The 21,283-nt window shown below is 41.8% G+C and overlaps 2 protein-coding genes across 3 annotated transcripts; one reads left to right on the forward strand and one right to left on the reverse strand.

The window, feature by feature from the left end:
• The first annotated feature begins 70 nt into the window (after positions 1-70).
• LOC112458385 lies at positions 71-21,062 on the forward strand. Of its 2 annotated transcripts, XR_003041202.1 has the most exons (9): positions 71-925; positions 1,963-2,175; positions 2,435-2,684; positions 8,458-8,675; positions 11,918-12,081; positions 14,877-14,968; positions 15,711-15,903; positions 16,584-16,950; positions 18,344-21,062. XR_003041202.1 is itself a non-coding variant. In XM_025021988.1 (8 exons), exons 1-8 carry the CDS (start codon positions 705-707, stop codon positions 16,820-16,822), a joined length of 1,590 nt encoding a protein of 529 aa, XP_024877756.1. In that variant the 5' UTR covers positions 71-704; the 3' UTR covers positions 16,823-18,184. The 2 variants fall into 2 exon arrangements, 1 of the variants encoding a protein (XP_024877756.1); XM_025021988.1 differs by lacking the exon at positions 18,344-21,062 and having other exon boundaries at positions 16,584-18,184.
• On the reverse strand, positions 3,568-11,909 carry LOC112458386 (voltage-dependent anion-selective channel protein 2-like). Its single transcript, XM_025021989.1, has 5 exons — positions 11,786-11,909; positions 7,058-7,257; positions 6,197-6,419; positions 4,640-4,849; positions 3,568-3,892 (listed from the first exon to the last, which is right to left on the reverse strand). The coding sequence occupies exons 2-5, from the start codon at positions 7,217-7,219 to the stop codon at positions 3,627-3,629; spliced, it is 861 nt and encodes a 286-aa protein (XP_024877757.1). The 5' UTR covers positions 7,220-7,257; positions 11,786-11,909; the 3' UTR covers positions 3,568-3,626.
• Positions 21,063-21,283: the final 221 nt, after the last annotated feature.

Raw genomic sequence — 21,283 nt, forward strand, 5'->3', positions numbered from 1 at the left:
ACGCTTGCGCAAGTCCGTCAAGGTGCCGGAGCCAGCGAGCGACGTGCAACAACCATGCGAGCTTCAGTTTTCGCCAGGTCCTCGTCGTGAAAAAAAGAGTCGCGGTCGCGCTCCGCAAAGACGAGAGGCATCCCTCGCGTTACATCCCGATCGTCCTCGTGGCGCGAGTCGCTCTCGTCGGCAGGAAACGATGAACGATGAGCACGCGCTTCGATCCGTAGATCGCGTCGCGTACCTGACAGCGTCCGGAGCCGGCGCGCTCAACGGTGCTATATCGCGAGCAGCTCTCGAACGAGAGTGAAAGCGCGGGTGGTGTTGCATGCGGAAGCGGCTGCTTTGCATTTCGTTCTTTATCACGCGACATGTAGGACCGATTAGATTTCCATCGGGAACACTTGATTCGTGACTCGTGACTCGCCCGGTGTCGGGCTTGTTAAATTGCAAGATTAACCCGCTCTGAATTAATGAACAATTACGTCGGTTAATTCTTCATGTGCTGTACGAGGCTCCTGCGAGCTCCTCGGCGGAGCGCGGGAGCCGTGCCGTCATTGATCTAAATCACGTCGCTTTTCGGGACTCGCCGGCGATCGGATCCCGTTGATCCGTTCATCGCGGCGCGAAGTTTTCGCGAAGAGTCACGTGCGGTGACCGCGAATGGAGGGGAAGACGAATTTGTGGCAAATTTGAGAAGTCACCGGCGGTACATGAGGACCCGTGAAGTTCCTAGTGAATATATGGCAACGTCCACGGTGGCGGATCATCATGACATCGTCGGGAGAACTTCCCCGAATGTTGCCGAACGCGTTCTTCCCATGAACGTCTGCCCGCCGAGCAACTTCCCGGACAAGTTTCAAGATTTCTTCGCGGCGCTTACCGAGGACGGCGACGACCTACCCAACATGCTCGAGGACAAGCTTATACCGAGGTGAGTACGGCAAATACCTATTTAGTAAAAACTTATCTTGGTACTGTAAGAGAACGGATAATTCTCTCGTGAAAGAAGGCAACAAGTAGTTTTATTCCAAAATGGAAAGAGGAAGAGATTTAAAAGAAGTAGAAAACGTTTTGTAGGAATAATAAAGAGAATATGAATATACATATTTATTGGCCGTCAATTAGGAAGAGAAACAATGTTAAAGTGTATTCGCTGAAATATGAAAAACTTAATTAACACTACTAAAGACAGAGTTATAAATTTTATAAATCAGTTGTCAATTAGCAGCGAAAACGTTATTAAAGTATCTTTACTGAAGCATAGAGGACTTAATTAAATCCTAAGCTCGAAATGGATATAATTAAATATAACTATAAATAGCGCTACGGGCGCTGATCAGATTAGCCTAATGCGATTAAATATTAAATAATGATCGATGCGATACAATATTGAAACAAGGGATAATTTGTGCAAATAGCTTATTTTAGCATCAAATATTATTATTTGCAGCTTTGAAGGTAACGCATCAGCTTTGACCATCAGCCTTTTGGACGTTTCAACAAGTGAAACATACAAAATTTTAGCCATCTGAACGCTTTACGAGTTACGAATTCAATAATACCATAATACTACTCGGTAACGCAATTGAGAACTTCGTAACTTTATCTCGAAATTACATTTCTCAATCTAGGGAGTCTCAATCCGAACTGTTATGCTGATATCGTACTGGAGTTCGCGGCATGTAACGAACATACGCGTGGGAAGTCTTTGGTATTGGTTAAAGCCATTTGAGAATCTCGAAATCGGATTAGAGCCTGTCGCGCGGCGATTCTGCGCTATCTTCCGCCGCGCCGCGAGTAATGAATCAATCTTCCACGAAACTGAGTTTAATACGGAGGAGCGGAAATAGAGCGGCGATACTCACAGGGAAAATCGATAGCGCAATGCGTGCGTAAAAATAGGATTATGCCGCTCCGAAAGTTGCCTCGCGAAATGAGGGATTTGCCTGCTAAACCGGAAATTTGCAGAAAGCCGGATGGCACGGGCGTCGACGCGAAAAATCGGCGGACCTGGAACAAACGGACCTTCCAGAGGCGGAGCAGCGAGGTCGAGGTCCGTCTCCATCATACCTCGCTGTCCGGGTCTCAGGGTCACAGCTGCGTGGACGGACCGAAATCGCCGACCTCGAGGCGCAGAAGTTCCAGCATCGCGGTTGCCAGACCCACGCCGGACTTACACAGGTCGTATCCTCGTAAAAGTGATTGATCGTTGACTCATATAGTCCGCTTGACGGCGTCCGTACGGCGATCAATCTGTCTGACGAGCGCTCCAAAATAATCCTTACCCGCCTTAAATAAATCCGAGACCGATCACCGGCGCTGGAGCTTTTCACCGAACCGCCGGAATGTAAATTGATTGGAAAGTCTTGGATTTATGGGAGGGATTTTCCACAACCGCGCGGCACGTGCCTATGATAACGATTTTATTTTCGCGTGGCAGATTTCTGCAAGCGGAGGCCGGTCCCTGGGGTCACCTGTCACCCTCGCCTAGAAGTCCGACCAGAACGCCGGCCTTGAGTCCTGGCGCCGTGTCATCGTCATCTCATCTGAGCGCGAGCGCGAGCCCAAGCGGACCCAGTCCGACGAGTCCCTCCGGTTCAGCTAGCTTGACGTCTGGGATTCGCGGAGGCCCCGGCCCCAGGCAATATCGCAGTAGAACGAGCAGCATGCCGGCTGTTCCACGTCACAGGGTAAGGGATATGATAAAAAGCGTGAAACGAGCGAGTCTCTTAAATTTTCGGTAGGAAAAGGGAATAGGGAAAAGGGAAAAGGGAAAAGGGAATATCCCTTTCGTGGGATATTTCGTGTATTCTCTCTTGCCCTAATACGGAGAGGAAGAGGGGAAGAGAGAGAGAGGGACGGAAAGGGAGAGAATAATTTACAATTCGCGAGCTCGATATAGGGAAGCAAATATAGCGAAACGCGTAACGATGAGCCTCACGTTACATAAATCGATGGCGCACGTGGCTGAGTTAATTTCCTCGGTTATTGTGAGCGATACCTCGAAGCCGTTGCCGAAAGACTTTCCTTGTAACGACGGAGGCGATTCACGCGTATCGGCGAGTGAAATGAACACGGAGTGCGTAAATTCCGCTGAATAGCGTACGGCCGCAGCGCACAATGGTGTTGGGAATATCGCTGCCCGTGGCTGTCGCTTTTTCCGAATTTCATCGAAATTCCACGTAACGTGATCGCGGAACGCGGAAGCTAAAAATATAAAATCGGAACGCGAGCGCGACGAGGCGCCTAGAGAAACGCCGGCTTTTCCGCATCGTTGATTAGCTTTTTCTTTTTTTTTTTTTTTCCCTGGAAGCTGTTGATGTATTGCGTCCGTTGGGACTTAAAATTGAGCGAACCACCCCCTTGCAAACGCTAGAAATACCAAAAGAGAAACAATTAATCATTTTAATTCATTTACAAAGAAGATTAGTTTATCTTCTTATTTTAAGAGAAAAAAATCTTTTTTTATTAAGAGTCTTATTAATTCTCATGAAGTCACAGCTTCTGTATAAAATGCATCCTTTGGCCGATTTGGTCGACCGATCGTCGTTGAATTTAGCGACGATTGACGCAGTACACCACCACAGCAGACGATACCAAGGACGACACAAATCCGCGAGGACTCCGCGAGTTTAAGCCTCGATGTTGAGCGCTAGTCCGACTCTGTGACCACCTCTGGTGACGTTCGCGCAGTCGATGTTGAACGAGAGGATCAGCGTGACACCGTCGCTGATCTTCTGCAGAAAGCTCGTGGCTAACTGGAGATCGGTGTTGAACTTGAATCGCAGGGTCGACCTCTCGTCGATCTTGCACTTCGCCGCGGCGCCGACCGTCCACTTTTGAACGTCGCCTCGTTTCCCGTATATGCCGTTCGCCGCGATGTCCAGGTCGGGTCTCGCTGAAAAGCAGACGAGACATCGCAATTGATAGAACGAGACGGGAGGATGAAGGATACTCAAACATTTATGCCTCAATTTAAAAGTACACAAATCAGATTGCAATCGCCCCTGATAACGTTCCTGTTAATTAACGCAATTAAGAGTTACGTTTTAAGCGAATAATTTTAACCCAATTTTAAAAGCGAGGTCATCGACGTGCGACGTTACGTAGTTTGCGCAAAATCCCGACGGTGTCGGTTTACGGTTTGAGGTTTGCTGTACGTCACCATTGCACGACGCTGTCACATACCCACTACACGCTAACGCTGCTAATTATCGCCCTCTCCACCCTTGCCCTCCCGATTCCGCCAAGAAAATTGATAACGCCACCGTGACGTGCGCCGATATATGCTAAACGATTTGTATTACACGTCCGTATTCCGCTTATCCGAACACGGAGCGACGGGATCTCATTACGCTCGTCTGAGCCAGGCATCTTCAATTCCCCCATTTACTTAATACGCGCGAAAGACAGCGGTAATTTAGCAGTTCCGCTCTCTAGCCGACGACGACGAGGACGCGATTTCGCGACGCAATAGGTAATGAGTAAAGGGAGAGTATTACGGAGTAGACTGAAATTACTCCGTTGTCACGGAGGATGATTAGTCTTCCCGTCGGGAGACGACATCGGCGTTTCTCACCCCTCGCGCTAACTTCGGCGCGGAGGGCTCTGTCTAGGGAAAGATCACGTTACCTTCACCGTTTACCTTTGTACAACACGGAGAGCCCGTACACGTACGGTATGCAGGTGCACCGGAGGTGCAGGTCAATGTCGGCGCAACCGTAGACGACCCCGACGTCGTTCTTCGTCACCCTGTTCGAGGTCGCGTCGTAGCCGCCCTGGTACCCCAGGAGCAAATCCCGGCATTTCAGTACCACCGAGCCGAGCAAGCTGGTGCCTGAATCCGGATCGTTGGCTGTAAACGGGAAATTTCAGTAATTTCGACGATTCGACACCACGCGGATTACTCATCGTTACGTGTAACCGAATATGGAAAAGTTATATGGTGTTTCGATCATCACATTTGTCCATCGGGGAAAAAAAAAGAAAATTTAATTTTCTCGTTTGTCAGAATTTAATCGAATAAACTCTGTCGCTATTGGAATCCCTGAATTCCCAAATCACCTGCCTCTCTCCGCCCGCGCTTCTATTTTGGTTTTATTTCGCAAAAAATTTTCCTCTTGACGTTTTCGTATCGATAGAACGCGACAGCACGATAAACCGCACGACAGCGCGGCTATCCACGAGAGAAGTGCCCGTATCAATTGCCATCGCGGAAACTTGTGCTGCTCGCGGAAATTGCCGCGACTTGTTAGTAAACATTCGAGACACGCGGTTCCGCTGTTGTTCCTGCAAACTTTGCGTGATATCGAAAAGGAGTTTGCACCGGAGCGAAGGAATTATTTATTAAAGTTCCCATTTGTGTTACGCAACGCGCAAACGCGAAACGCGAGACAGAAGGCAGAATGTCTTCGAAGCGAAATTACTCGAGAGAACGGATACACGTCCCCGATCGTTTCAGCGAGCATTTGATTTTATGTTAAATCTGATGTTTCCATGTTCGTCTCATATAACGGAGCATCGGAAATATCATTTGCCGCGTTATCTCTGCTTGAATAATTAATTAGGAACGGGGGAGAGGGATGGCGGAAGAGAGGAGAGTTTACTAGGAAACTCGATGATCCGGCAATTTTTTATACTCAATATTAACTATTCCGCGAACGGAGTATTTAATTACGGAAATGCTTCTCGTATCTTATAATATCAGAAAGTAGTCCGATTTTGTACAAAGATATAGAATCTGTGCTACTTTGTTTTAATTTAGCATTATTAATAAGTATATTTTTCGTAGTACTTCAATGGCACATGTAAAAAGGATTCTTTTTAATGACCCAGTTTTATTTGCTGCTTTTTCTCGACGAGGTAAAAGGTTTGGACGGTATATATAATTAGTCTTCTTCATCCCTTAGACGGGAATATACAAACACAATATATGAAGCCCTTTATCCATCACTCAAGCAGGCGACCTGGCCAAAGCCGTTACCTTGCAAAACTTTATAAATAGAGAGATGAATTTGTCCCGAGAAATTTGTGTGCCGCTCCGTGCTTCGCTGGGAAGCCCGGCAAGTCCGCGCATATTATCGACGAGGCGATTAACACTCGAGAGAACGCGGTCACGCTTTCAAACGTGAAAGAAACGCGGTTATCCCGTTAACGCGTAAAGTTAATTAGATCTAAGGAAATTGGGGCGTAAGACACTAACAGATCTCGCAGCTTGCGTTGATCCTCTCGTTGGCGAACTTCGAGCCGACCTTCACGCCTTTCGCGGCCGTTTCCGGATTGTACGAGCACTCGGAGAGCAAATCAACGCCCTTCATTAGCAGCCCGTTAAACTCGTATCCCAGAAAAAGCGCGCCCTCGGTCGTCCATTTTAACAGCAGAGCTCCAGCATTTGCCTTGTACTTCGTCTCCATTAAACCGTTTAACTGTCATTAATTCATCGGTGAGTAAATCGTCCAATCTTTTTTGCCTGGCTTCAAGACGCAATACTTCTGACAATACTTAGTTTCCCAAGATTATTTGAATGTTCGGTTAATATATAATTCCAATACAATATTTCACACATTATTATTTAAATACATTTTCATATAAATCGATTATATAATGTGATTTAAGAGAGAATGATAAATAATGTTTATCGAATTTATTAATGCTGATAAACTAATAAACATTTCATATGTATTAAAATATTGCTATATAAGCGTAATCCGCATAAACATCATAAAAAACATAAAAACCCACAGTTTTTTTCCGCTTTCAAAGCGATAGTTGCCGCGAGTTCGAATTCAGTGACACGGATATATTGCTTGCATATTCCGATGGGTAATTAAATGCAAATATTGCCACTTAAAATAGTTGATTCAGCTACAGTTTCACGCAAAATTTTTCGCAAGATAAACTGCGGGACAAGAGCATCACTTGTTTGCTTTTCCCACGAATAATCGACAAAATAATTAGTAAATATTGCGCGATATTATTAACGGTAATGCAAACAAAATAGACAAAATTTATTGTTCTAAGAATTTGCAAATATCGAAATGAGAGCATAATGATTTTCGATAACCTTTGATGCCTCGAAATTCAACGTTGCGTCACTCGTCATCTGGAATCTTTTGGTAGATTTGGTCTTGACATTGAACTTGAAAAGGCCCTTGCCTTGGTGGTAGCCTGTTTTAAAAACATCCCTTGCATTTTTCCCAAGATCTGCGAAACTCGGTGCTTCCATCACGAATTCAGTATGTTGTGGAGTAAATTGTGGTCGTGCTACAATGGTAGAAAACCTTAATAAGATATATCATTACGGAGTAATATTAGTTAATTAAAAGATATAATTAAAAAAGTTTTCTCAACACAACTTAACCAATTTCTTTAAAATTATCCAAGTATTCTGAAAACCAAATTGTTTCGAATTTATATACATATATGTAAATAATTATTCTGCTTTTAGCCTGCCTTCCATAAATTTATTTAATTTCGGACATTTCATTATTATATTAATATTATGTAATATTGTATACCCTCTCGATAATTTTAATTCAATTTCTATTTAGATCGAAATAATATTAATTCAAACCAATTTAGCGCTCACGTTTTATCTTCAGAACGTGCCTTCTCGTTTTGTTAAGCGATTTAGGACTCAGCAAATTGGGGCTGCGATGTAATTCGAACGTACGCAAGGGTTCTTCGACATAACGAAAGCATGGTCGGTGTTAACTTCTCGTCGCGAGAAATACGGGGATTCGAGAAGATTGATGTCGCGATTTCTGTAGGACGGGCGCGGTCGATATTCGTTTCCTAAGCTTCACATTGCAACCCGTCAAAGAAACGGAATGAACTTGATCGGGGAAGAGAATGTGGGGCAGAATTCAAACTATCGACGTCCTCGAATCGCAGTTAAATTTCTGCGTTCACACAAGTAGACGAGTTGAATAATGGTAATACGCGACGATTATGTCACCGAATGTGTTTTGCATCGATTAACGAACGCGTTAGGATCCGCCGCGACCCTAATACACCGCTCGAGAACGCGTCGCGTATTTCTGCCGCCTTTCCGCCCCGTTTCGCAATTGCGAGGGAAGGCAAACGAGCATATATGCACATGTCGGCACACTCCACTCGCAGAAATTTACAGAGCTTTATACATCGATTTACGTCATGTAGCTCATAATTCAATCAGTGAACGCGTCGGCAAATCGCATCGAGATATCACGCGCAACGCATTTCTGTCAATTGACAATGACGTTTGCGGATGATGGGATCACCCACTCTCACTGTGTATTAAGAAATTGCCTCTCGTTCACACATCGGAAAGTATAGTGTTCGAAACACTTTACTGAAGAAAAAATCTAAAATCGGAAAGTGAATTTTTAACTTCCAACGACTTTTCCCCACAGTCTGTCAGATTAGATTTGCTTCCCCCGCGTAAACTGGGGATCTGACAAATCGAATTGTCATTTGTTGCAGCCGATGCTGGCCGATACGAGACGCGCTGGTGGCACAGCGGGGTGCGAGGAGGGCGAGACCGAAGACGGGGTTGAATATTACAGGCTCCGGTCTTTCTCCATAACGGCGAACGGGGTGTATAACTTGGGCGACTCGTTGAAGACACGCCGCAGCAAGAGCATCAACAGCGTCACCTCCTCCACCAGCTGCAGCAGCACCCGGGAAGGTAGATTACTCAGGTGAGGATAAACAGAGCGCCGAAAGTGCGCGGATAAATTTCTCCCATAACACCCGTCCGCTCGTCGGAAACGCGCGGCCAGATTCCGATTTGGGACTCGAGATTTCCTCTGTACGGCGTTGCATATTTCGAAAACATCCCGCAGTATCCGGCAGATAATTGCGTATGTGTATAACTCCGGAACATGGGATAAACAAACAACTCGTTTCGTTTCGCGGTTGTGCGTTATTGTGAAATAACAATACGCGATGTGTACCGGAGTCATACCGCATCGTGCATAATGATTGCATTCTGGGCGCGCTTGCAAATTCGCGGCTATTAAGAGAAGAAGGCCGCCAGATTAAACGAGGATAATTATAATTTCGTGCTATCGTTCGCGAATAATAACGAGAATTTTAAAAGGTACCCCGGCTAAAGCTCAACGGCTGAAGTCTGAACATTATAATTGGACTCTTTCGTCTCTATGGTTACCTACACTATAAATATAACGCGTAAAAGTATAATGCGTGTGACCGCGCGAATATAGAGAGAATGAGAGGAGAGAGGAAGAGGAAGAGGAAGAGAAAGAGAAAGAGAAAAAGAAAGAGAGAGAGAGAGAGAGAGAGAGAGAGAGAGAGAGAGAGAGAGAGAGACACCGAGGGAAAATAATCTTTCACGTAATACACGTGCAGACGTGGTGCCTCCTCCACATTTTCATCTCTACCCCTGTCTCGGGCTGTTTATTTTCTTCTTCGAGGGCTTCGTCGCAAGCCGGCGTTGACGCTTTAGAAAACAAAGAAAAATACATCAAATGTTTTTCCTCGCATGACTTTACTTTACGCAAAAGGTCCAGGTTTCCCGTGAGATGGATTCATGATATGGCTGTCGACTTGTTTGTATCCATCGGGAAGCAAAATCAAGAAACAGAGATTTTTCATGACAAACTAAAAGGTCTTTATTTAAATAAAAAGGGTGTCGTGTACGATAATTATTTAATAACTAAGCATAATCTATAATAATTGTTTAATTATTATAATTATGTGTAATAATACTGCGTTCGCTTCAAGTGTTAACAGTGGAGATACAAAAGACTTCCTTCGAGAAGAACAGTTTCTTTATAATATCTATATATACATAGTGGTGCAAACTTGAATCCTAAATGACTTTATTATAAGATAATTTAAAAGTCTCTTTTATTAATTTTTTAACTCAAATGACATGTTTGTTTTAACACAGATATTTTATATGGTCATTACATTTTGTAGGTCCTTTAGAATAAAATAACTTATATTTGATAAGGTTTCTTACATCTCTATTAATTAATGAAATAATTACGTGTATACATAACAAACAAAATATGCTAATTAATATAATTGTTATATTAATTAATTAATTTGCATGAAATTGTTATGTATGTACAGTGCTTGTTACTCGCTCTCACGAGAGAGAATTTGGACCTACTAAATTAATGACGCGGAACGGGGATTGTGTAAATCAGGAACTATCTGCGGAAGCGATTTTCCTTTGACGGGAGATTCTGACGGTTTCTATTCGGGATAATCATCTCGGAAGTTCGCGCTGATCTTCCCGGACGGTTGTTTACGCTTGCCTGAGCGTACTCGCGACCAAATCATATTCGATGCGTCGTCTTCCGCCCCGGTTTCCATCTCGCCCGCGGTTACCGGGAAGATACTCGAGTACTTGCCGTACGAGCGCCACGCGAAACTCCGAGTAATCGCGACTGCACGAGCGCTTAAAGGCGCCTTAATTGCCCCCGGATAATTACACGGCGCATAGATTGCATCCTGGGTGGGTGGAGAGTCAGCCGTAAAGAGAGTCGTCTCCGACCCTCTGTACCGTAAAAAGAGATTAACGGCGATTCTACATCCGTCTTTACGCCGATTTAAAATTTAGAGAGCTTCTCTCTCTCTCTCTCTCTCTCTCTCTCTCTCTCTCTCCGTTTTTCGGGTTTTTTCGCCGGAATTTGCCGACACGATTTTCAACACCGTTAAATCCTCTGAGAAATCGTCCCAGCCTGACGAAAGTGTACGACGCCGACGGTGACAAGTAATCCCGGTAAGTGCTTACCCAGCAAGGGGGTGAAAAGGGTTGTGGCGGCTGGAAATGTGGTGCAACACGCGTGTATCGAGAACACATGACGAATAATTTAAATTAAGTTTTCCTCTAAATGGTTTCCACAGAAAAGCAGACCTGACAGGATAGAGAGAGAGAGAGAGAGAGAGAGAAAGAGGGAGATTTTGTAATGTTATTATATCTGAATACATCCGCATTACTGCGCGTTCGCGTCTCGCAGCTCCCAGCTTGTCTTGCCACTAAGAGTTATAGATTCACAATTTACAAGCCCGTCCCTTTTACGTTCATTCTATTCCCGTTTCCTGTTTTCACAGCAAACACATATATTTGTTTAATTTTAAACAGAAGATGAAGAAAAATATGTTGAATGCTATTCCTTCGTATGATTTTATTTTACGTTAAACACAGATCCCCCGCAGGATACAGTTTTCGTTTTGATCGGTTATTTTCTCGAGAAATAATGTGCAGTTCAGATGAGAACAGAGAAAAGGGAAAACTTTTTTCATCAAAGGTTAAAAGATCCTTATGTAAGTAGAAGTAGCGGCATCGTCATAATATAGAATATTATATTATTGTATAACATAATTATATATAAAAATACAAAAGAACACAATATAATTATATGCAATCATAATATAGTATATAAATAAAAAAGAAAGCGCGATAAAATAGACATTCCAATAACGATGATAACGACGACGAAAAATTATTCTTGGATTTTTAATTATGACGCAAAATTGATATTTGTGGAGGAGCTTATCTTAATTTTGATAAAGAGAACATGTAATCGTTCTAGCATTTTTTCCACAAAGTGTAAATTATCATTATGCACAACATCTCCGCGGGATCGTGAAAATTAAAACTGCTTGTTGACGTCGCGTGTAATAACCGCGACAAGGTTGATAAAGTTCGCGCGTCGGATTTAACATGTCTGTCCCGAATAAACCGTTTATTAGATGAAAATTGTACAGGCATTGTTGCCTTAACGAAAGAGAACCGTTTTAATCGCACGTATCTGCCATAATGGTGGACGAGTACCGTGGTCGTAATTGCGAATGATCCGGATGAAGCACTAATAGAATTTCCAGAAGCGATAGTCTCGCGTAATTCGTTCGAATGTACGTAATATTTCATTCGTCGGGTTACGCTTCTCCTTTTTCTCCTTCTCAGCTCGGCCTCGCAGCTCTCCGGCATGGAGGCGGAAGAAGAAGCCGGCAACGAGCGGGTGGCGACGTACAAAGTGGGCATGCTGGGCGCGTCGGAAGTCGGGAAAACCGCCCTAACTGCACAATTCACCACGAGCGACTACATTTGCGCTTACGACGCCTCTCTCGGTAAGCACACGGCTGCTTTTACGCTTGTTTACCTTTCGTTTAATTTCGATCTAATTCGGCACCGTGACGTAGCCGGACCACTCCACGTGAAACGCCGCGCTCTCTGAGACTAACTATCGCGATTAAAATCAGATGGATATCTATCGTAATCGAGAAATGGTGATTAACGTTCCCTTCGCGAAGGGACAGACAAGCCGTTTCCACCGTGGCAGGAAATTAACGTCGTTTCCGTTTTTGCCGTTGAAAGAAGCATCCTCGAAGAAGCGTTCGCTGCCGGATGGACGTCGCCTCTGAAACTTTGCTTAGAGCAAATGATCGTCTCGCGACGGCTATTTCGCATTTAATTATTTAGCACTTGTTGCGAGTTACGCCGGATTGTTCGCGATATTACGTACTCTCATTTAACGGAATTAATTAATCTGCTGGGTAAAACGTTAACGGTACAATATATATTCACGCGAAACGCGCATTTCCCTTAAAGCGCTTTGATTGCATCAATTAACTGTTCGATTATGCCTCCGATTATTACTCCGAAATTATTCCGCACAAAGTATTGTAACAGAAGTTACAATATAAAGTTTTTGTATTACTAGACACTACAGACGCGCGCTACGCGCGCGCTATTTATCTTTAACATTTCACTATTAACCCTATTATACACAACTGTCAAAATATACAATGACAGCTGCAAATGAAGTAAGCGCAGCAAGAGAATCAATCGGCATCGCGGAAAAGCGGCAACAATAAACTTCACATCTCCTTTTTAGAAGAGGATCCTGGGAAATTACGGTACTTTTGTTCAGAAAGATTAAGTACGTTTTCTATTTTACAAATGGATTGTCGCAATTACTTGAATACTTTAACGTACGATTTAAAACGTTCAAAATCCGCTAATGCGAGAAAGAAATTTTATAATTTGGATTGCTTTTATATATCTTTTACTATATTTTTGTATGGCGCAAATTTTAATTTAAATATTTCTAGATGTAACAAAAATTTGATTAATTACAGCATTGTTTTAATTTATTTTAATTACATTAAATATTGTTCATATATATGCTTTTACATAGCGCGGTTTAAAACACGTAAATAGCTTTTTACATAATTAGTAAAACTGTATACATACAATTGATTGTCAATTTTAATGAATATCGTTATATCGCAGATTTGCAAGAAAATGTAAAGAGGGACACGTTTTCCATGTAATTTATAGCAATATATTTGGTTTGCGCCGTAAACGCGTACAGCGTTAATTATTTTTCGCGAATGGTGTCGGAGAGGAGTCACTTTCGTATGCAAGTCATATCTTCTTCGTCTCATTAGTCTTTTATACGTTTGCGCGTCTCGAACTCTCTTACATTTTCTTATGCTTCCGTGCGACGAATGGTAAGATACCCTTTTGCGAAATTGCTTTTTGCAGGGTGATCAGTCAAAATCAATGCGATCGATGTCGCGCGATCCAGCGCGTGCGAGAAAGCACAAAATCCAATCGCGTCGGCAAATGTCCCGTGGAAGCGTGACTCTCTCATTACGCGTACATACATACACACACAAACAACAATATAATAATAACCTGTAATTTAGCAGTCCAACCGGGCCAATTAATTCGCACGAGCCGTTTGTAACCTGTTAACGGAAGCAATTTTCGCTTGTAATGAATTGTCCGTGACGCGCATTGACGCTGCGCTTTTGTCCCACTCTGCGAACTCGACGGCGCTCGCTCGGAGTCGCTCGCCCTTTCAATAAGTATCAATATACCAATATATAGCTATATCGTTAACTATCCGCAATTAAAACTCGCTCGTCTTGCAATGTGCTCCATCACGGTGATAAGCCGCTCTTATCTCAGTCGCTCGAAGGGAATACGGAGAATTCTCTTTATACTTCGCCTAGCACGAACACCCGAGTATTTTGCATCAATCGAAACCTTCCGATAACCAACGTCGGTACCGGATACGGCGGATATCGTTCGAGCTCCTGTCCATCTGGTACAGCAAATACTTGAGCGGAAACGACGATAAGACAACATGCGGTACGCTATTGACCCGAAAAGAAAGATGCCTCGGTCGCTCTCTTCACCGTCTTCTCTTCTCTTTCTCTTTTATCCTTTTCCCGGGTAATGCATGTATGTATGTATGATATTTTCCGCTGGTTTCCGCCGTCGAGGTCACTCTCTCGTGGTCGATTTTATTGAAATCATTGCACGAATTCGCCGCGAGTACCGGTCCTCATCGTGAGTACCTCCGCGTGAGCTCTCAAAGCAGACCCTGTTGTATCGATTTTGCACCAAGTACTTGTCAAGAGAGGGAGAGAGAGAGAGAGAGAGAGAGAGAGAGAGAGAGAGAGGGGGAGAGAAAGAGAGCATTATCGATATTTCTGTACACGAAAGAGGCAATATATTCCTCTCTTCCCGCTTTGACGAGTTCAACCTAGATCATAATGGCCCTTCGGAAAGGAACGGTCACCGGTAGTTCTATAAAATGTCTCGCCGTTGGAGTGTAATTAAATTTGTCCCTTCGGATAAACACATTTGCGCGTATACTTTTAATGAAGGACCTGATCCTCGCTTCTGGCGGCATGAGAGAGAATAAAGAGCGTGGAGTATGACGCGCGGTGGGAACGTGTGCTATCTTACGATCCAACCGCTGCCTTTAAAGCGGGACATTAATCATTAGTTTTTGCTTTTAATTACGCGCGCGTTTGCATATACATATACGAAAGTAATACCGATGACGTGCGAGTCTGATTGATGGTCGGACGCGGTATTGCAAATGTCGATTTGCTGCGTTTTTCAGACGAGGAGTACGGGCAGAAGAACGTATCGGTGATGCTCGATGGGCAGGAGACGGAATTAGAAATCATTGATCACCCCGCCTCGGAGATGTCAGTGAGTAAAATGCGATGTTTTTTTCGGTTGCGGTGAAAAATAGCGGAGTGATATCGGAGCGCCGAGGTGATGCATCGAAAGGTCAATTACCCGACAAATGGCGTTAAATTGAGTAACTGTCGGATATGCCGGAAGGAACTTATTTGCCGCTCTCGTAAATAGAGTTATAGCACGACGTCATCTTTATCGAGTTCTCTCTATTATTGCCGATTAAATGTCGGCGTAAACCTCCGGGATACACCCCAAATATAACACGATAATGCGATAATGCGCGTAGATGAGAGAAAGAATTGAGAAACATAGGTATTCTTTTATCGAGTAAAGAAAACGAACAAACTCGAAGGGGTGAACAACGTGGAAGGGGAATTAAGCGAATTATTTCCTCGGATTTATCGAGATAAATCGGAAGAGGGCTGTTACGCAGGTGCTTAATGCGATAAAGCGCTAATTATACGTATAGATAAAAAAAACAAGGACACGTTTTGCAGTGTGAACTGTAGGATCGTTTAAGAGTTACAAAATAAAACATTATAGATACGCGAGCTATTGGAAAATAAATAACGCTTATTTTACACGTCGCAGAATTCTCTCTTGTGTTTCTATTTATTGCAATATCGCGTTTCGTTATATGAACGATGAGAGTTTTTCGATAAAATTTATTCGGCTGGAAAATGAATCGACCATCCGTTCGACCTTTTTTCGTGAATTTTCCCACTTTCTTCCCCACCTTCATCTTTTCGAGGTCGAGACTTTTTGTTCAACTTACAATCCGGACGTGTACGTGGTGGTGTACTCGGTGGTGGACAGAAGGAGCTTAAAGGTGGCCGAGGAGACGCTGCTCTATTTGTGGAAGAGCGATTATATGACGACTCACGGTGTCATCCTGGTTGGTAATAAAGTGGACCTCGAGAGGAAGCGGGAAGTTCCGTCAGTGGGTGTGTACATGAATTTCGTATAAATTCTCTCATGTCTATAGTCACAATCCGCGAATCGTTTTAACGAAATCGTTGAGAGAAAAATACTCGGAAAAATATAAATCGAGAGTTTCTCAAATTCAGTTCAACGAAAAATCCTGTGTTACATATCCAAATTTACATCATTTTAGTGTAACTTCCTTATAAAAATAACGTTTAACAAATCTATGAACTGATGTTATGAAATAAAATACAGTTTTACAGAGATTTGAAAGCTTTATACAATTTATAATGTTTACGTTAGACTTTTATAGAATAGAATTTTATTTATATAAATTTACATATACCGTGTATTTTTACGTGTATTTTAATGTATATTTTATTATGTATTATGATTCTCCAAACGTTTACCATACTACGCGGGATATAAAATTGTAAACAGAATTTTATCGACAATATATATTGATACGAATTGCAGGTCGTCTGAAGTGGACTTAATACGTTTGAGGAATCAAAATGCGCACGTACATGAAATTTATTTTATATAAAGTGCACTCACATATGTCAAAGCATCCAGCACATCCTTCCACATAAAATTATGAAGTGGAATTCCATTCTAGAATTTGGAATCGTCCATAAAGCGAGTTTTAAGTTTCAACTGCTTATATATGACATTCTCGAGTTTACCGTCCTGCCGACAGTTGGCCGCCGTTTGGCAAACAGCTGCGGTTGCAAGTTCATCGAGACGTCGTCGGGTCTGGCCCATCACGTGGACGAGCTTCTGGTCGGCATTCTGGCGCAAATCAAGCTGAATCCGCAGCGCAACCGGGACCAGGTGACCAGGCGCCGTCGCAGCAAGCAGCGCAGCAGACGGATTCTGAAGCACCTGCTCGGCTTCAAGAGGAAAACCAAGAGCTGCGAGAATCTTTTCGTTCTCTAACGTTCTCCTCGCGCAGCGTCCCGTGTACGGCGCGAGAAGAAAGAAAAGTGATTTCATCAGATCAGATATCGATCGCCCGAGCGTGTCGCTCCTCGGTCCGCGAATACGTGCGCTATCTTCGCGAATAGGTGAGCATTGTGCGACGTAGGCGAGAAAACGTATCTGATTTTAGGAGGCCACGCGACGAATCGCGGTAACGCGAGGCGCACAACCGCGAAGAATATCGAGCAGATTCTCGGGGTGCCAGGCGCAAATAACTGGGATGTCTGGGATACAAAGAAATTCACGCCCGTAATGCGTATCGATGGCGAGTAGCGCGCGAAGGGAACTAGACCTCAGGGGCTTTTGTACTCGCGCGTAAGCAAATAAATAAATCACGTCCTTTTCAACTCGAAGCTTTTTTGTCGAAGCGCAGTGCGAAGTTTGTTGCCGCTCTCATACGTAAATAATTCAAATCAGGAGGAATTAACCCTTTCACGTCCAGTGGAATACATGTCTCAGCGTTAAAAAAATCCTCTCTCCGGTAAATATTGAGTCATTGCTAAATGACTCATTTTAAAAGGAATTTAAATTTTTTAAATAAAAGTTATTGTGGTAAAAAAAAATGCTATTATAAAATATATATAAATTATTTTCGTAGTAAGATTGAAAGGTTTTCTGAAAGGTTTTAATAAAGGTTTAACAAGTGTGCAGTGTACGTGTTATCTTCGCTCAAATAAGATTTTTTAATAATGTAAATTTCTGATCACATTTATATATAAGATATAAATGAACTCTCGAATCATTTGTATCTCAACGGAAACATAATGATGATGTCGTTTGATACTTGCGGATACAAATTTTTGGACTTTGCTATGTAGTTGTCTTAAAAATTATTTTTAAAAAAGATTTTATTTTTTTACATTTGCCATATTAGATTCGCTATTTTGAATTTTCATGTGTAATCCCGCATTTTTATATTCAGCGACATCAGTGAAACCTTAAAAAATAATTAAATCAGTTCCTCTTTTCAAAAAAAGTCAACCGTGAAAAGAATAAGGGGCTTATTCAGGCTGACTGTTCGGTGAAGAAATGTAATTTTGGACGAATTTTTTTCTTTTTTTAAATGATGGAATAAAAAACATATTTTGACGTCAAAAATGTATTTATTTTTTTTAATTTTATACCTAGAAAACTATAAAATAATAACAAATCTTTGATTTCATTGTATCTTCCGCATAAAATGTTTATTGTCACGAATCTGTATTTTGGACTGTATGTAACATAATATTAGAAGGGTTGATCTGAAACACAAAATCCAAATATTTTTTTAGATATGATATTTTATAAAACCTAGTGAAGGGAAGGCTTAATTTTGGCTTTCCACAAATATTATAACTGTTTGAAAATAATTAATTTAAAAAAAAATTGGAGAAATGTTATAATTTCATTAAAAAGTCAAAACGTTAAAATCTGCCTTCACACACACCATCTCGTTAGATAGTACATATCTAAAAAAGATATTTGGGTTTTGTGTTTCAGATCAAGCTTCTGGAAATTACGCAGACACAGTCCGAGATGCAAAGTTTCGCGGCGATAAATATTTTATGTAGAAGATAGAAATTGAAAACTTTGTTCTTAATTTCTAGTCTTTTACATATAAGATTGTATAAATAAATACATTTTTAACATCGAAATACCGTATTTTTTGTTCCCTTTGGTTTCATAATGCATTTTCTCACTGAGTCTGATAAGCCCCTTAATTAAAGCGAAACACGTGTCGGTGTATGTGTGCGTGTGTTTTAAGCGCGTAAGTAATAATTTTATGAGAGCTTCGCTGTTGCTTCGCACTTTTATATCCGCGTGCGCAGAGAATGACTATATATTATTATATATATTCCGTATATTCCTGTGACACGTCATCGCGATGTTGTGATTTATCACGATGAGGATTACGTGACGCTGAAAATAGGATAAGAGCAGCGCAGCGCGATATAATATCGGAAATAAAATCATCGATAACGAAACGGGGCGTGTGATAAAAATTACATTTACGAGATGCGAATATTCCGCGTCTGATACGGGCCGAGCTGTCATAAACTCACGCGAACGGACGAATGTAATTTGCGATAATGCGGCTTTGAGGCGCAAAATTCGTTTTGGCGTTTCGGGAAGAAAATTCTGAAAGGAAATTCTGCAAAGATCTCCCAATGTTTCGCGTCATATTTATGCTGTGTATACGCATGCTAAAACGGTCTATTTGAAAGATTATCATAAGTTCGTTACTTCTCCGAATTATAGATAAGCCAAAACTGTAGCTAATAACGTAGATTATTAATGTTTATAAAGCAGCATGCTAGTATAGTAATGATAACAGTAATAACTACGTAATAATACCAATTAATAACAGGAAAGCTGATCGCTTTGCTACCTTGTGCGTCGGACATTAATTACGAAAAACACCAATTTGTACAGACATTTTAATTGTCTCTCATGATAGATCAAAGATACGGATCCGCAGCGAATAAATATATATATTACATTAAACTAACTTCATCAAATCGAGATACACGGAGATTCGTAGCAGCGAATCTCTTAAACTGAAAGAAACTGCTTCGCCGAAATCTGCGATGCATGAATCCTTCGACCGCGAATAATTGTCTGAACTTAAAGGAGAGCGTATATTCGCTGAAACACAGGCCGGTATTCATAGTCAGATCTTATATTTAAGATCGTTTTAAGTTTATCTTTAGATACTCCGTAGTCAATGAAACGAGTCATACAGCATCTGAATGACTATGAATATCGGCCACAATCAGTATGAGGATACGCTCGTCAATATTGGAATCCTCAGGCAATGCACGAATACTCTCGTCGCCGGGCTGGGATCAACAAATACAATCGACCAAGCAAATCTTGTATGCAAAGTAGCTTCGCGGAGAGGGTCAATAGTTAACGATTTAGGGCATGGATAGAACTCATGCGTGTGAAGTACGAATGATCCTGTCTATATCACACTGGTGTCTAGTCATCATCGATATTGCATGTGAACGGCGGTTGACGCTTTTATTTGGAACATATCATGCAACCCTGCGAGAGACGCGGCCATCGGTATTATTTTATGATGTCGAAATGGACTGCACCGTTGTGGTTGCATTGACCTCGTTTTCCCAAAAGGAGAAAAAGGAAGAAAGATATCCAATATTTTGATTAGATTCTGTCGTATGTACGGATTTTCCGTTGAAATCCGAGTAAAATATGAATGTTTTATATATGGATTTGTAATAAATTTCTTTCCTTTATTTTTCTGCCAAAAAAGGGTAAGTTTTCTCTTTGATCTCACTTATTGTCGTTTACCTTAAAATGATATAACGCATAAACTCTAAAATAAATACATGTATAGTATTAACACATTGATTGCTACGTCGTTCATGAATGACATATAATTTCCAGGAAGTTAAACATTGTTTCAACAAACATGTTTTCTTTCTATAGTTTACTTTTTTTCAACAAAAAAAAATACGTCACGAACTCTATTAATATTTCAATCTGAAATTATGTTTTATGGCAAAAAGAAAGAAAAATTATGAAAGGAAAACGTGTTTGGCTCTCTGAGAATATTTCATGAAATTGAATGTCATTTAAACGTAAAAGACGTGGCAATCAATGTGTTAATTTCGCGTACGTTTTTTTTCCTTTTTTTAAATTCTTTGTCCTTTTATTCGCGCGAATAACACGGTAGTGGACTGTAAGGGCGGCAAGGATTGCAGTATGGATTCGGTGGCGAGGGTGGCTGCGGCAATGTTGTCGGAAGTATAGGGGGTAGCAAAAGCCGGGGGCAACAAGATCCAGGTGTTATTGGACAACATCGAGGTGGCGGAACGCAAGGAGGCCTTCGGGGTGGAATCTCGCAAGGAATTTCTTCAATTCTCGGGGGCAAAATTATACTGTGCGACGGCGATGATGAAACGCTTGCACATTTGCTATAAATATTACAACAACACTTTGAAACTAGAATGGCTAATCGCCGGAAACTAACGATCAAGCGTTTCTCTTTTATCGCGTATTACGAAACACGCGATAATTTTGAACGTTGAGAATTATTGGGATTTCCTAAATTAAATTGCACGTACCAATTGTCAATAGCACATATTAGATATTTCAGCTCTTCCATGCCGTTCCGGCATGACTCCGATTTCTTCTTGCAAGTTGTATCCCTTATTTGTATCGACATTTTATTTTATCTTTGTTTTATCTTTATATGTTATGGTCTTTTTACTTCAACTAAATTTAATTGTAATTGTATTTAACTTTTAATTACATTGCGGGTTAAATCTTTGTGACAGATAATTTCGTCGACATGAAACTGCACTTTTAATTAAAAAAAAAAAGGATATATTGCGTTTGACGTATGCATTATATTTATATAGAGGTATGAAATGGTAAACGTAATGGCTATGTAACTGTCGCGAAAATTATGCA

Source organism: Temnothorax curvispinosus, unplaced genomic scaffold, assembly GCF_003070985.1.
Source record: "Temnothorax curvispinosus isolate PA1 unplaced genomic scaffold, ASM307098v1 QBEX01008837.1, whole genome shotgun sequence".
Lineage (NCBI taxonomy): Eukaryota > Metazoa > Arthropoda > Insecta > Hymenoptera > Formicidae > Temnothorax > Temnothorax curvispinosus.

Bases quoted from the DNA above. Each gene is read 5' to 3' on its own strand.
- LOC112458385 (XM_025021988.1), top strand. From the start codon at position 705: ATGAGGACCCGTGAAGTTCCTAGTGAATATATGGCAACGTCCACGGTG. The intron at 926-1,962 runs GTGAGTACGGCA...GGAAATTTGCAG, and splicing joins GAGGACAAGCTTATACCGAG to AAAGCCGGATGGCACGGGCG. The intron at 14,969-15,710 runs GTGAGTAAAATG...CATCTTTTCGAG, and splicing joins ACCCCGCCTCGGAGATGTCA to GTCGAGACTTTTTGTTCAAC.
- LOC112458386 (XM_025021989.1), bottom strand. From the start codon at position 7,219: ATGGAAGCACCGAGTTTCGCAGATCTTGGGAAAAATGCAAGGGATGTT. The intron at 4,850-6,196 runs GTTAGTGTCTTA...TCCCGTTTACAG, and splicing joins CAACGCAAGCTGCGAGATCT to CCAACGATCCGGATTCAGGC. The intron at 3,893-4,639 runs GTAAACGGTGAA...TCTGCTTTTCAG, and splicing joins GCTCTCCGTGTTGTACAAAG to CGAGACCCGACCTGGACATC.